The 13,505-nt window shown below is 37.4% G+C and overlaps 1 protein-coding gene across 3 annotated transcripts in view; it reads left to right on the top strand.

Moving 5' to 3' along the window:
- The window catches only part of AASS (aminoadipate-semialdehyde synthase), a gene marked incomplete at its 5' end in the record, with an annotated part of 53,799 nt that overhangs the window by 27,210 nt on the left and 13,084 nt on the right, over positions 1-13,505 (top strand). For all 3 annotated transcript variants that reach the window (XM_080818531.1, XM_080818530.1, XM_080818532.1), the window contains 6 exons: positions 6,138-6,197; positions 6,356-6,423; positions 8,855-8,976; positions 9,162-9,288; positions 11,701-11,811; positions 11,905-12,013. In XM_080818531.1, the coding sequence (XP_080674657.1) occupies positions 6,138-6,197; positions 6,356-6,423; positions 8,855-8,976; positions 9,162-9,288; positions 11,701-11,811; positions 11,905-12,013 (597 nt within the window). The remainder of the gene's footprint in view (positions 1-6,137; positions 6,198-6,355; positions 6,424-8,854; positions 8,977-9,161; positions 9,289-11,700; positions 11,812-11,904; positions 12,014-13,505) is intronic.

Here is a 13,505-nt window from a genome sequence, read left to right as displayed (position 1 = left end):
TTACTGAATTCATTGATCAGTTCCAGCAGTTTCTTATGGCAGTCTTTAGAGTTTTCTATATATAATATCATGTCATTTGCAAATAGGGAAAGTTTTACTTCTTCCTTACTAAGTTAGATGGCTTTTATCCTCTTTTCTTGTTAGATTGCTGTGGCTGGTATTTTCAGTACTATCTTGAATAAAAATGGAGAAAGTGGACACCTTTGTCTTGTTCCCACCCTTAGCAAAAAGCTCTCATTTTTTTCCCATTAAGTATGATGTTAGCTGTTGGTTTTTCATGATTAGTTGAGTTTCTTTAGTGGTGATCTTGGGTCCTTTCTCTTTTATTTTTTTTGCATATCTATTACTGATTTTTGATATTTGGTTCCTGTTCAGTTTGTATATAACATCTGCATATGGTAGTCTATATTAAGATGATGGCTGCTTAAGTCTGAACCCATTCTTTACTCCTCTTCCTCCCACATTTTAGGTACATGAAGCCGTACTTTACATCCTTTTATGTTGTGAGTCCCTTGACTGAATTTTATAGATATACTTAATTTCACTGCTCTTGTCCTTCCTACTTTTCTTACTCCTACTTATGTTCATTCCTTCACACTCAAAGAGTCTCCTTTAACATTTCCTTTAGGGCTGTTTTAGTGATCATGAATTCCTTTACCTTTAGTTTGTCTGGAAAACTTTATTTTTCCTCCTATTCTGAATTATAGCCTTGCTGGATAGAGAATTCTTGGCTGCAGGTTTTTTTCTGTCAGCACTCTGAATGTATCATGCCACTCTCTTCTGGCCTGCTAAGTTTCTGATGATAAATCTGCTGATAGCTTTGTGGAGTTACCCTTATATGTAACTGTTTTCTTTTCTCTTGCTGCTTTTAAAATTCTCTCTTTATCACTACTTTTTGCCATTTTATTATGTGGTTTTATGCAGATCTCCTTGGGGCGACTTTTTGGAGGATTCTCTATGTCTCTTGGATCTGGATTTTTGTTCCCTTCCCCAGAAGAAAGAAGTTTTCAGCTGTTCTTCAAATATATTTTCTGCCCCTTTTTCTCTTTCTTCTTCTGGTATCCCTATAATATAACTATTATACTTGATTGGGTAGCTGAGTTCCCTAAGGCTGTTTTCATTTTGTATTCTTACTTATTCTCTCACATGTTCAGGTTAGTTGTTTTCCATTACTCTGTTCTCCAGGTCCCTGATCTTTTCTTCTGCTTTCTCTAGCCCACTATTTATTCCATCTAGTGTATTTTTAATTTAAGTTATTGAGTTCTTCATTTCTGTTTGGTTCTTTTATGTTTTCTCTCTCTTTGTTAAGGGTCTCACTGAGCCCTCCACTCCTTCCTCAAGAGCATCTTACTTAGGTAGTCTCCACTTCACTTAGGTATCTTGCTGTGATTTTGTCCTGTTCTTTATCTGGGACATATTCCTCTGTCTCATTTTGTCTAACTCTATGTGTCTGTTTCCATGTGTTAGGAAAATCAGCTACATTTCCTGCTCTTGAAAGTAGTGGCCTTACGAAAAAGAGGCCCTGCAGTGCTCTGCAGTGCTGTGTTCCCTGTACATCAGAACTGGTACTTCAGGGATGTCTCCTCTGTGTGCTATGTGCACTCTGCTATTGTGGCTGAGCCACTTTTTTCTTCAGTCATCATCTGCAATGGCCCTATTTGCCTATTATGGGCAGGGTTTGGTCCCTGTGACATTAATAGCTTGGTCTGGGGATGCCTTGAGTTTAAGTTGTGTCAGACCTGGCATTTGCCATAGATGCAGTAGCACTGAGGTGTAGGTTGCTTTCCCTGTTTTGTCTTCTGTAAAGCTTTTGTGAGTAAGTGGGGCCTGCTGTCAGATCAGCTATCTGTCCCCAGCCCACTGCTGGGGTTCAGTCTGACTGGTGTGTGTAGTTCTCTTTCCCTCTCCCTGGGGCAGACATCACTTTGGAGTGGTGCTGGTCCATCAGGGCTGCTTGCATACTGGTCGCTTTGTGGCACTGTTTTAGATGGGCTCAGACCAAGAGTGTATTGGAGGGGCTTGATCTGCAGAAGACTGTGGTGTCAGTTGCGGGATGTTAACAAAACTTGCCAAGGTCTTCCATGGGAGGAGACATTGAGCTGAGGCCTGGCTTGAGGGAGTGTGTCCACAGGGGAACACACGAGTAGGCACACTGTTACCAAGTTAGGCAGGAGTGTAGGTCCTATGCTGCTTTCAGCTTGTGGCATTGTTTAGGCTGAGGGGTGGGGCAGGAAAATAGTACAGGCCAGCTCCTTTATTCCTGGAGAAGTCTCTCATGGATCCTTGCCCCCCAGCACATGCTCTGAGATTAGTAAACATATCTTCCTCCCATATACCCCAGGCATTTTTTAAACTGCTCCTTCTGTGCTGTATCTCAGTAGGGCTTTTTCTTGTGCTATTTCTTTAAGGGTAGGGACTCAGTTTCATCTTGGCCTCCTGTGCTCTCCCAGAGATTTAAAAATCCTGCAGATTTTTAAAGTTCCAGGTTTTAAGTACCCGTGCTTATAAAAAGCTATAAAATTCAGTCCTTCTGGTTTTCAAAAGCAAAAATTATGGGGATTCATCTTTCCTGTGTGGGTTTCCCGATGTGAAAGTCTGTTTCTCTCCCTTCCCTGTGCCTGTATTGTCCCTCCCTCCTGTGGAAAGTCCTTCAAATCCCTTCATCTCAGCCCTTCCTACCCTCTTCAGTGTAGCATCTTCTGTTCATTTAGCTGTGGTTTAGTTTGTTCTGCCAGTCTTCAAGTCATTTTCTGGGTTATTTAAATTGATGTGATTGTCATCTAATCTGTGGTAAGAGGTGAGCTTAGGGTCCTCCTTTTCCACTATTTTCCCTAGACCAAAAAAAGTCTTATCTACCCTTTGAAGCGAAAAACTGAGGCTTTTCATTTTACCTGGTTTTACTCAATGGGAAGATTGGTCTGAAAAAACTAATTCACCTTTGCTGGAGAGAAAATGTACATTTAAAAAGGTGGTATGTTTTTGCTTACATAAACTGGCAGTTAATAGACTCTTAGGCAATGTGAGAAGGTTAAAATTATCTGACAGTGAGGTTTTGGAGGTTTTTGATCAGACTGAGACAGGTGATATTGCTTAGATGTTTGATGACTAAGCTGGCTTCTCTAAATTGTCACACCTTTTTCCTCTTATACATCATGATAGTCCTCTGAACAGTGTGGTGGGATTGTCTTAGGGGCATCTTTGTCAGCATGGTATTTAAGCACTGGACATTTTTGAAAATTTATGGCTTTATATTGTAGTCTTGATACATGTGTTCTGCTTACCACTAAAAAAATTAAGTTGTCTGTGTTCTCTTCTGATAACTGTATGGGAACTGTATTTAAAGTATATGCACTGTCGGGGTGCCTGCGTGGCTCATCTCGGTTAAGCATCTGACTCTTGGTTTCGGCTCAGGTCATGATCTCAGGGTCCTGCATGGGGCTCTGCTTGTCCTCTTCCCTCCACCTCTGCCTCTCTCCCTGCTCTATCTCTCAAGTAAATAAAATCTTTTTTTAAAAAAAGTATATGCACTGTCTTTTACCCCTAGATTTTCCTTTTTGACGTAAGGTTCATACCCTGTGGCATTAAAGGCTATCATTTTGAACCAATAGAGAAGTTTGTTTCACTTGAATTAGTTACGTATTTTTTGTCTGCTGGAACAAGGCACACATATGGATGAAGAAAATTAAAATACACCTTCTGATCTATAGAGGCATGAGGTCCAGGAAGTAGATGAGACAAGTGTGCAACCCTGCCATAAGGTGGAATATGACAGCCATTAGGAATATGCTAATGAGATTGTGGAGGGAGAGGCTCCATCTTGTTGGGTAAAGTCCAGAAAGGTTTTATGAAAGGTGTTACATTTGATTTGGCTCTTGACAGATGTATAGGATCTGTTCATTTGCATGGGAATAAGAGGCATGTGATGGAGACAGGAGAGCAAAGGTGGGAGTTAATTTAACAGAGGGTTTCTGTGAGCTGTCAAATAAGGTACGTAAAGGGAAGTATGTTGGTTCTACATTGGAAAGGGTCTTGACACCAGCATAAAGAGCTTGAAATTGATTTAGAAAAGAGTGATGAGATCTCAAAGGTGGTATATGTGAAAGTGACAAGGACCCTTGTGCCTGCACTTTTGTCATGGTTGAACTCCAGCAAGTTAAATGCAGTCATTCAGCAACCTTTTGTTGTCTTTCCTGTTTGCCTTTCTTTGGGTGGACTCAAGATAGTTATTTCATTTTCTTGGGGAAAAAAATCCATGCGATTATTGCATATATCCATTTATATATTTATTGAATATTTACCATTTTATTGCACAGGCAAGACACCAAGTGCAGTTCTTAGCTTCAGTTTGCTTAGGGGTGGATTTTGATAAAGGCTTCACAGAGGAGGCAGTTCTTCAGCTGTATCTTGGAGGATGAAGAGTGGGAATTCCATGCAGAGGCATCGCATGTGAAGCATCCACATGGTATATAGTACAGAGACATGGGAATGCTAATGCAGATGAGTGTTAGTCTAGTTGATAGGACTAGAGTTTTGGTTATGAGACAGAAGGGAAAATTAAGGTTGGAGAGGCAGAGACAGACTGTAGGAAAGTCTGGGGGGCCACATAGGGAACTAGAGACTGGATCTTGAGGGTATTAGAAAGCTACTGGATTATTTTAAATAGACACAGAAGAAACACTCAGGTTTGTGTTTTAGATTGAAGGTAAATGGAAGGAGAGAGGTGGGAGGTAGTTCCCCTGGACTCAGAAAGACCTGAGTAAGGCCACAGAATTAGGTATAAACAGTAGAGAAAATGGAAGGATATACAAGAGTTCGGTAGTTTAGCCATATGCCAAGTAAAATTCGAATTGCATGTTATTTGCTGATGGCTCCTGGTAGGAGGCGGGGTTGGTAGGTGGGGGAGTCAGCTTAATGAGGGAATAGTCATAGGGGGTTGGGTGAAAGAAGCAGTGGAGGACACCAGTTGTGCCAATTCCATTAGCTTCCCCAAAGATGCCCTACCAGCCTTATCAATAGACATCTTTTTTTTAATGCCCATGTCCCCGGAATAGATAGCATAAGTGTTGTATGTTTTAGACACATGCAAGTAATTTTGATATTTGTTTTATTTTTTTTTTAAGATTTATTTATTTGTTTTACAGAGAGAGAGAACATGAGTGGGAGGGGCAGAGGGAGAGGGAGAGAATCTCAGGCAGACAACATGCTGAGCACAGAGCCCGATAGGGGTCTCTATCCCACAATCCTGAGATCACAACCTGAGCTGAAACCAAGAGTTGGACACTTAACTGACTGTGCCGCTCAGGTGCCCCTGATACTTATTTTAATACAGTAAATAAATACTTCTCTGCCAGTATCTGGTAGGTACATTTTGCTCTTTCTCAGCTGGGTGACCGCTCTAGACTTTAACCTACAAGGGTAAGGAGGGAATGGTGGTCTCATTGACCCTAAGGTCCTGACCATCAGAAGCAATACTACTAACTGACATGAACTTTACTCTAGGCAGTCTATTCAGGAGTTGGATACCTTGGAAGAAAAGAGGAGGATTAGAAGGATGGTGGGTGTTAATCTGAGAGATGTGGCTTTTGTTGTTTTCCATGGGACTCATTCTTGTGAGAATGGGAAGACTGCATGACTCTTTGAGGTGGACTTTTTTCTTGATGCTTTTGAAATGCTGATGTGCCTATACATAGAACCATATGGACCTGAGGGAAACTCCCTATTGCAGGGTTGATGCCTTTTTGTCTGAAAGGCCCATTCTCTCCTCTGATAGAACAGTGTGAACCTTTGGGGTGGGATTCAGGCCCTTGGAGTGGGTAAAACTTGTGGTGATGTTTTCTAGCATGTTCAATATGACACATCAAACTGCTGGGGAAAGAGAAACCATTTAGTGTTTTTCACAAGCAAAGATGATTGTAATCAAGTTTTAGTTTTAAAATTGGGACTTGTGCTGAAATTGTAGGTTCTTGAGGGACAATTCATTGCTTGTAGACTTCTATTACCGATTATCTGTATTCAGTGATCTTCAGAAAACTTCTGTAAATTCTTTTTTTCCTTTGGCTAATATTTTAATATGGAAATAAACACCAAGATCTTCTCTGCAATGTCATTTATCTATACCAGTCTCATTTTCCTTTCAGATATTATCAGATGCGACACAGCCTCTTGAAAGTCAGAATTTTTCTCCTGTGGTGCGAGATGTAAGTTATGAAAATAGTTTTTTCCATGGTTGTATTTTTTCCACTACCATCCTCTCTCACTCTCTCCCTTTCCCTTCCTCTCTCCATCTTTGTTACATGAGCCCCTATTGTGGGTGTAATATATGGACACTAAAATATCTTGTGTCATACACATTTAGGCAGTGATTACATCCAATGGTGTATTGACTGATAAATATAAATATATCCAGAAACTCCGAGAGAGCAGGTAAGCACTATTCCTATCTTGGTTTTTTTGAGTATTTTTTAAATGTTTCTTTGTGAGTTCATGATACTAGGTTTACACAATTTTGAAAATGTCTTCAGATACAGGAAATCCAAACTATGTGACTAGCTGAAACCAGTGGGAATTATTTTTCTCTGAACATCATTTTGGCTTGCTAAATTCCTGTTGTAGACTTGGGTGTAAGCAGGCAGGAGTCTAAAAAGTTGTCCTTTGGGTAACCCCTTGTTCTTTCTCTAGCATTTTCCATATTGATATGTCTCAGCTATTTTCTCAAGGAAAATAAGCACACTAACCCTTCCTGTGGTGCTTGCAGTCTGATTTTTAGTTGAGGGTTTGAACTCTATTTTGTTTAGTATAATGTTTAGGCAAGTGGTCTCTTATTTAGAAATGAAAGAGAAGTAGTGAAGAAAGAAAATGGTGAGAGGTCAGTTTTCCCTGGGAATTCTTCTTAGGAGGAAGGTGCCAAACAGTAATGTGGTAAATGTACCCAAGAGAATAGTTCTCTTAGAAAGGTACTTAGCTAAGGCCCTTGTTTCCTTAATTGATTTTACTACTCAGAGTTTGAAAACATTGACATTTCTTTGGAATGTTCTGGTCCTCTTCAGCTGATTGTACTTGATTTATGTTTATATCTGCTCCACTGGTCTATTCACATTTAACAAAATAACCCATGCACTGAATTCTCAGGAGAGACCAGAGTGGGACAATTAAAAAGAAGCGAACAAACTGCCTTATCTTCTTTCTCAGCTCTTCTATCTGTAAGAAGTAAATAAAGAGATCTGCTTGGATCAAGTATACTACTGCTGTACTTGTCCATCTGTGTTCGTTTTCTTACAGTTACTTTTGATGTGTCGGTGAAATATTCTGGCATAAGATACCAAGAGAGATTTGTTCTTGTTTTTGTTTTTTAAACTGGCTAGCACTATAGTCCTGTAGGAGTGTTTCCTATAGGGGAAACTTCACATATATTCATTTTTCGTAACTCTCTATATCTTTTGATTCTTACTATCTGATGATCTCTTATATTACTAATCCTAATAACATGTCTAACATGACTGGTCATGATGATGTTTTCACTCTTAAACACCATATTTCTTGCAGCAGCAAGTCTACTAGGACTTGCTACCCTCCTTCCTGGTGGAGTCTCTGTCAAGAGACCGATAAGGAATATTGTATTTTGAAAGGAAATTTAAGTTATCTTAAAGATCTGCCTTATTTGAATATTCTCTTCATCATTTAGTGCAGTGATTATTAACTTCGAGTGTTTGAAATAGCTGATGGGGTGGATGGAATTAAAATCTAAGAGCGAGTTTTTAAAAATGTATTTTGAACATTGTAGTTTTGGACATCAAAAGAATATAATTTAATTACATAAACTATAGAAAATGTTGTTAGAAAACATATACAAGAACAAATAATTGTGTTCTTTTCTGTGGGGTGAAATGGATGGGGGTGGAGGTTAAAGGAGAATCACTTCATCAGTAATATGAGTGTTGAGGGTGAAGAGGGGCAGGGACATTTTGTATTTAAATTTATTTTTATTCACTTAGAATTAATGGAAAGGTTAAAGTTTGAGGACATCTTGCCCAAAAAGATTGCAACAACAGGGCCTTCTGTTTATGTCCCTGGCACCAAGCCATTCCCATGGTCTTACATCAATATCTGTGAATTTGATTGAACAGAGTTTTAATGAATATCTTCCATATTTAAGACAAAGTTTGTTGAACATTAATAAGACAGTCATGGTCTTGGAGGTCATAGCATGTAGGAAAGGCAGAGAGTTAATCTGTCAGGAAGGGACAGATTCCAACAGAATAAATTGTTCAAGCATTAAAATCCTGCCTAGTAATTCATCTTAAATTTTTATATTTAACCCGTGGCATTTGTGATTTCAAAAGTCTGGTTTTAATTGTTTCCAAGTGACCCTAATGATAAACGACAAAACGATGCCTCATATGGCAAATAATAATCTCCTTCTCAGATTCTTGTCCCCTTAAATTGTTGTGAGGAGTAAGGTTTCTGATGCATAGCCCCTGGCATGATTTTGAATCATGTCCCCTGGAAGGATGAAGTGTGAAACCAAGTTACTCAGTTGTGGGTAAGCCAGGCAGTGGTCCAGCATGTGCACCTCACCAGTGGTTGGGAATTCATGGAAATCTATGGGAATTCATGGAAATCTGTGAGAATTCATGGAAATCTTCTCTAACAGAGAAGTCAGGTCTATTACTCCTTGTACAAAATCTAAAATAATTAATGAAAAGTGTTGGTCCAGGGAACTCCTGTTGAGGTTCTTACTGTAAGAAATACTGCTTCATAGTCTAAGGTTTGGTTTGTTTGTGGGACAGCAAGATTTTGTTATTTAAATACGTTTTTGTTGTTCAGTTTTTCTCCCCTTCCCTTCTTTTATTTATAGGGAACTTACTCAGTCACTTTCAATGGGCACCAAGAAAAAGGTCTTGGTTCTTGGATCTGGTTATGTATCTGAACCTGTGTTGGAATATCTGTCAAGAGATAACAAGATTGAAATCACAGTAGGTAAATAAGCCCTGATTTTTAAAGAAGAAGGGAAACTGATTTCAGTGCATGCTTATTCTGTGAATTTTAGATGACTATCTTGTTGCTAAACTTTGAGAAATTATTTTTGGAGATGTTAAAATGTGTTCTACTCTTTGACTAGTGAAGGGTAATCTAAAAACTGGACTTTCATATTCTCGAAATAGGCTCTGACATGAAGAACCAAATTGAACAGTTAGGCAAGAAATATAATATTAATCCTATTAGCGTGGACATTAGTAAACAAGAAGAGAAGTTGAGCTCCTTGGTGGCAAAACAGGATCTTGTCATCAGGTTAGTATCTAGGAAGAGATGATTGCTGTGTATTGTTGTTGTTGTTATGTCTCTCCTTATTTTCTCTCTCTCCTAAGTAAATTTTCAATTGAAGTGTGTACCCAGAAATATGCCCAGATCATAAGTGTATATAGTTCAGTGAATTTTCACAGTGAACTCACTTCATAAGCATCATCCATAATCCAGAAACAGAATAGCAGTATCCCAGAAGCCCTCCGTGTGTCTGTTTCCACTATTAGCCTTATCCCTCAAAGGTAAGCACTATCTTGGCCTTTCATGTGTACATTAATTCTTGCTAGTTTTCAGCTTTGTACAATTGGAACAACTCAGTATGTTCTAGTCTGTGGCTGCCTTCTTTTTGCAACACTGTGATTGTGAGAGTTTTTTGTGTTGCCTGTAATTATAGTTTATTCATTCTCATTGCCATCTATCGTTTCATTGTGTGAATATACCCTCATTATCCCTTTGACTGTTGGATGTTCAGATTGTTTCTGGAATTTGACTATTATGAATTGTGTTGCTATGAACATTTTAGTATTTGTCTTTTGGTTGTCTTATATACACATTTCTGTTGGATATTTATCTAGAGGTGGAATTGGTGTGTCAGAAGTATTAGTGTTTCATATATTTTGGTGGCTATTTTGTTGTTTGGACTTAAAAAGCTTAAGTGAAAATGAGTAGATTCTCTAGCCTTATGACTATTTTTAATTTTATCGGAGGAACAGATCTTGAACTATAGTGTTTACTACTGATAAAAATGCAGATCTAACTTCTAGGTACAGAGCTACATGAGGGTACGCTATAATTCAACTGGGTTTTAAAATACCAAAGTGATGAGAATAGTCACTTATTCTTAGAATACAATTTTTCCAAGATGGAAGAAGAAAGCTACCTGCTCATCCATAATTAGGTGACTTTCATAGTTAGATCAGATTGAAATGATATCTTGGAGGAAGTTCCGTGATGTCCTATTTAAAAAAAACAAAAAAACAATACAGGTTTTGAAAACATACAGTAGGAAAAGGTAATTCTTGTGTGGGAACTTGTGTAATATTTCTTGATGTATTTAAATTACAGGCTCACTTTAGGCACTTAAAATGTTATTCTATTTATATAAATTTAATGTGCAGTAATTTTTATTCAGCAAGAATTTACTGGTGATCCATAGATCTTGTCTGTCAGTGATATGATTATGATTCATAATGGAATGTTCTAGCCTCCTGAATAAAACAAAGGGAGTTTGTTTCGCCACATATAGATACCTAAATAAAACGTTGGATTTTTTTTGCATAAAAAAAGGAAAACATTATAAGACACATTTGAAACTACATCTGAAGCAAAATATGACAAGATAATAATCTGTTAATACATGCATACTTTGAAGTTTAGCAAAATGATGGCCTCGAAAAAAAAGTTTTCAGGATGAATTTGACAAATACAGTGATATAGTGTGATCATGTTTATAAGTTGTATTTATATTTTCATTGTACTATGAAGCTCATAGAACTTGAATATTGTTATGCAGTTGACAGGATGTTTTATTATTCCTTGAATAGAACATGAATGTATTCATTTATATTAACATTTATGGAAATTCATTTTTTGTGATTGTGTAGTCCTAGTGCCAAATTAAAACACCAAAGCCAGACTTTAAGAAAACCGAATTGAAGTTAAATTTTGAACACAGTTTCATTTTTTGCTTAGTATATAGATTTCTAACCATTTTGATAGCTTTTACACTGGTCAGTACCATTAAAGCTTATTGGCTTCTTTGGACTTTCTTAGATTCTACTCTGTAGTGTAACATCTGGATCACTGTGACTTAGTTTAATCAACCTCATAACTATTTGGGAAATATGGAAGAAGAAGAAGAAAAAGAACCTTCTCTTTTAGTAGGGGAACCAAGACAGAAAATCATAGAAATATAAGGATGAATGGAATAAATTCCATTAAATGTTGCAAAGAAATAGCTGAATGAATGCAGAAGAATATCTGGCTTTGGGGAAATCTGGGAGAGCTTGTTTGCAGAGATGCCTTTTCAGACATTTCTTTAAGTAGGGTATGACCTAGATGGGGGTGAGTGGGTAGACATAATATTCCAAGTAGAAGGTACATTGATAGTAAAGTTCCAGAACTGGAAAAGTACAGGCTGTGAGTGAAGAATTATGGTAACTTCTTTGGTTCCTATATATGGTTTATGAAGAAGATAGAGGGAGAATAATGGAAAAATTAGGTGAAGGTCAAATTGTGAAGGATTTTAAATGTGATAACAGGATGAATTTATTCTGCAGTTCTCAAAGAGTCATTGGTCACTTAGAATAATCAGAGTGATATCTTAGCTTTAGTTCAATTCAAGGTACATTGAAAGGTAGAGTAGGGAAAGTTTCTGATTAGTTTCTCTCTGTTTTTAAGCTTGTTGCCTTATGCGTTGCATCCTCTTGTGGCGAAGGCATGCATCACAAGCAAAGTTAACATGATCACTGCAAGCTACATCACACCAGCACTAAAAGAACTAGAAAAGAGGTAAGTTTCAAGTCATTTTCAGCAAAGTAGCTCCATGGCATTATTTTTATTTTATATCCAACTTTTTCTCCCTCCCCTTCCTGCCTGTTGTAGTGTGGAAGATGCTGGCATCACAGTCATTGGCGAACTGGGATTGGACCCTGGTCTTGATCATATGTTGGCAATGGAAACTATAGATAAGGCCAAGGAAGTGGGAGCCACGGTGAGCCCAATTTACACCCAAAGATCCATTTAGGAAAATACTAAATACTAGATACTTTCTAAAATACTAAATACTTTCCATTTAGGAAAATACTAAAAGGTCCAAATTTTTGTGTACAGAATAGTCTCTTCATAATTTTAATTAAGGAAACTGCCACATTCTAACTTACACTTTGACTAGAAGTTTCTAGTAAAATCCTTTAACTGCAGAAATATCTGTATGGTAAAACTGTGTCCAAGGCTTAACAATAGATTTTTAGAGAAATAGATGCTACTATAACATTTGTTTTAATGAAAGATTTTAGACAGCTTTTGGAGATAGTAAGGTTTGACTTTTATTTTTTAATTCTTCTTTAAAGTAGCCTTAAGAACAGTCATTTTTATTTTTTTCCCACTTGATTTGTTTTTTATTATTTTTAATTATTTTAAAATTTAAATTCAGTTAATTAACATAAAGTATATTATTAGTTTCAGAGGTAGAGTTCAGTGATTCCTCAGTTTTATATAATACCCAGTGCTCATTACATCACATGCCCTCCTTAATGCCCATCACCCAGTTACCCATCCCCCCACCGCCCTCCCCTCTAGCAACCCCATCCGATCACCCTCCTCCCCCCAGCAAACTCTTAATTCTATAGTTAAGAGTCTCTTATGGTTAGTCTCCCTTTCTGATTTTGTCCTGTTTTATTTTTCCCTCTCTTCCCCTATGATCTGTTTTGTTTCTTAAATGCCCTATATGAGTGAGATCATATGATAATTGTCTTTCTCTGATTGACTTGTTTCACTTAACATAATACCCTCTAGCTCCATCTACATCATTGCAAATGGCAAGATTTCTGTTTTTTCTTTTTTTTTTTTTTTTGGATGGCTAAGTGGTATTCCATTGTATATATATACCACATCTTTATCCATGAATGGATAAAGGTTTAACTTTTAAAAGTGGGAAAAGTTCTTTGGAATATTTTCAGTCTTTGGTATATAAAGTATCTTTTATACATGAGAAGGAACTATTGGATATGAAAATGTGATGAGTCAGATTAAATACTTTAGGTTATATATATGTAACATGTATGCAATCACATATAGAATCAAGTTAATTAGAATTATATTTTATATAAAGATTAATTATGTATTAATTCTTTACTAATACTATTTATACCTACATATTACAAATATATAATCAAATTTTAATCAAATGTATCATTTGAACACAAAAGTCAGGAGGAACTGACCAAGCAGAATTGAATTAATGGTTGGATTTTTTTTTTTTGGAAAAATTTTTTAAATTAAATTTTTTATTTATTTTCAGCGTAACAGTATTCATTGTTTTTTCACCACACCCAGTGCTCCATGCAATCTGTGCCCTCCCTAATACCCACCACCTGGTTCCCCCAACCTCTCACCCCCCCGCCCCTTCAAAACCCTCAGGTGGTTTTTCAGAGTCCATAGTCTCTCATGGTTCACCTCCCCTTCCAATTTCCCTCAACTCCCTT

This window comes from Martes martes, assembly GCF_963455335.1.
Source record: "Martes martes genome assembly, chromosome: 11".
Lineage (NCBI taxonomy): Eukaryota > Metazoa > Chordata > Mammalia > Carnivora > Mustelidae > Martes > Martes martes.
The sequence above is the reverse complement of the archived record's forward strand: the minus strand, read 5'-3'. Positions and strand labels throughout refer to the sequence as shown.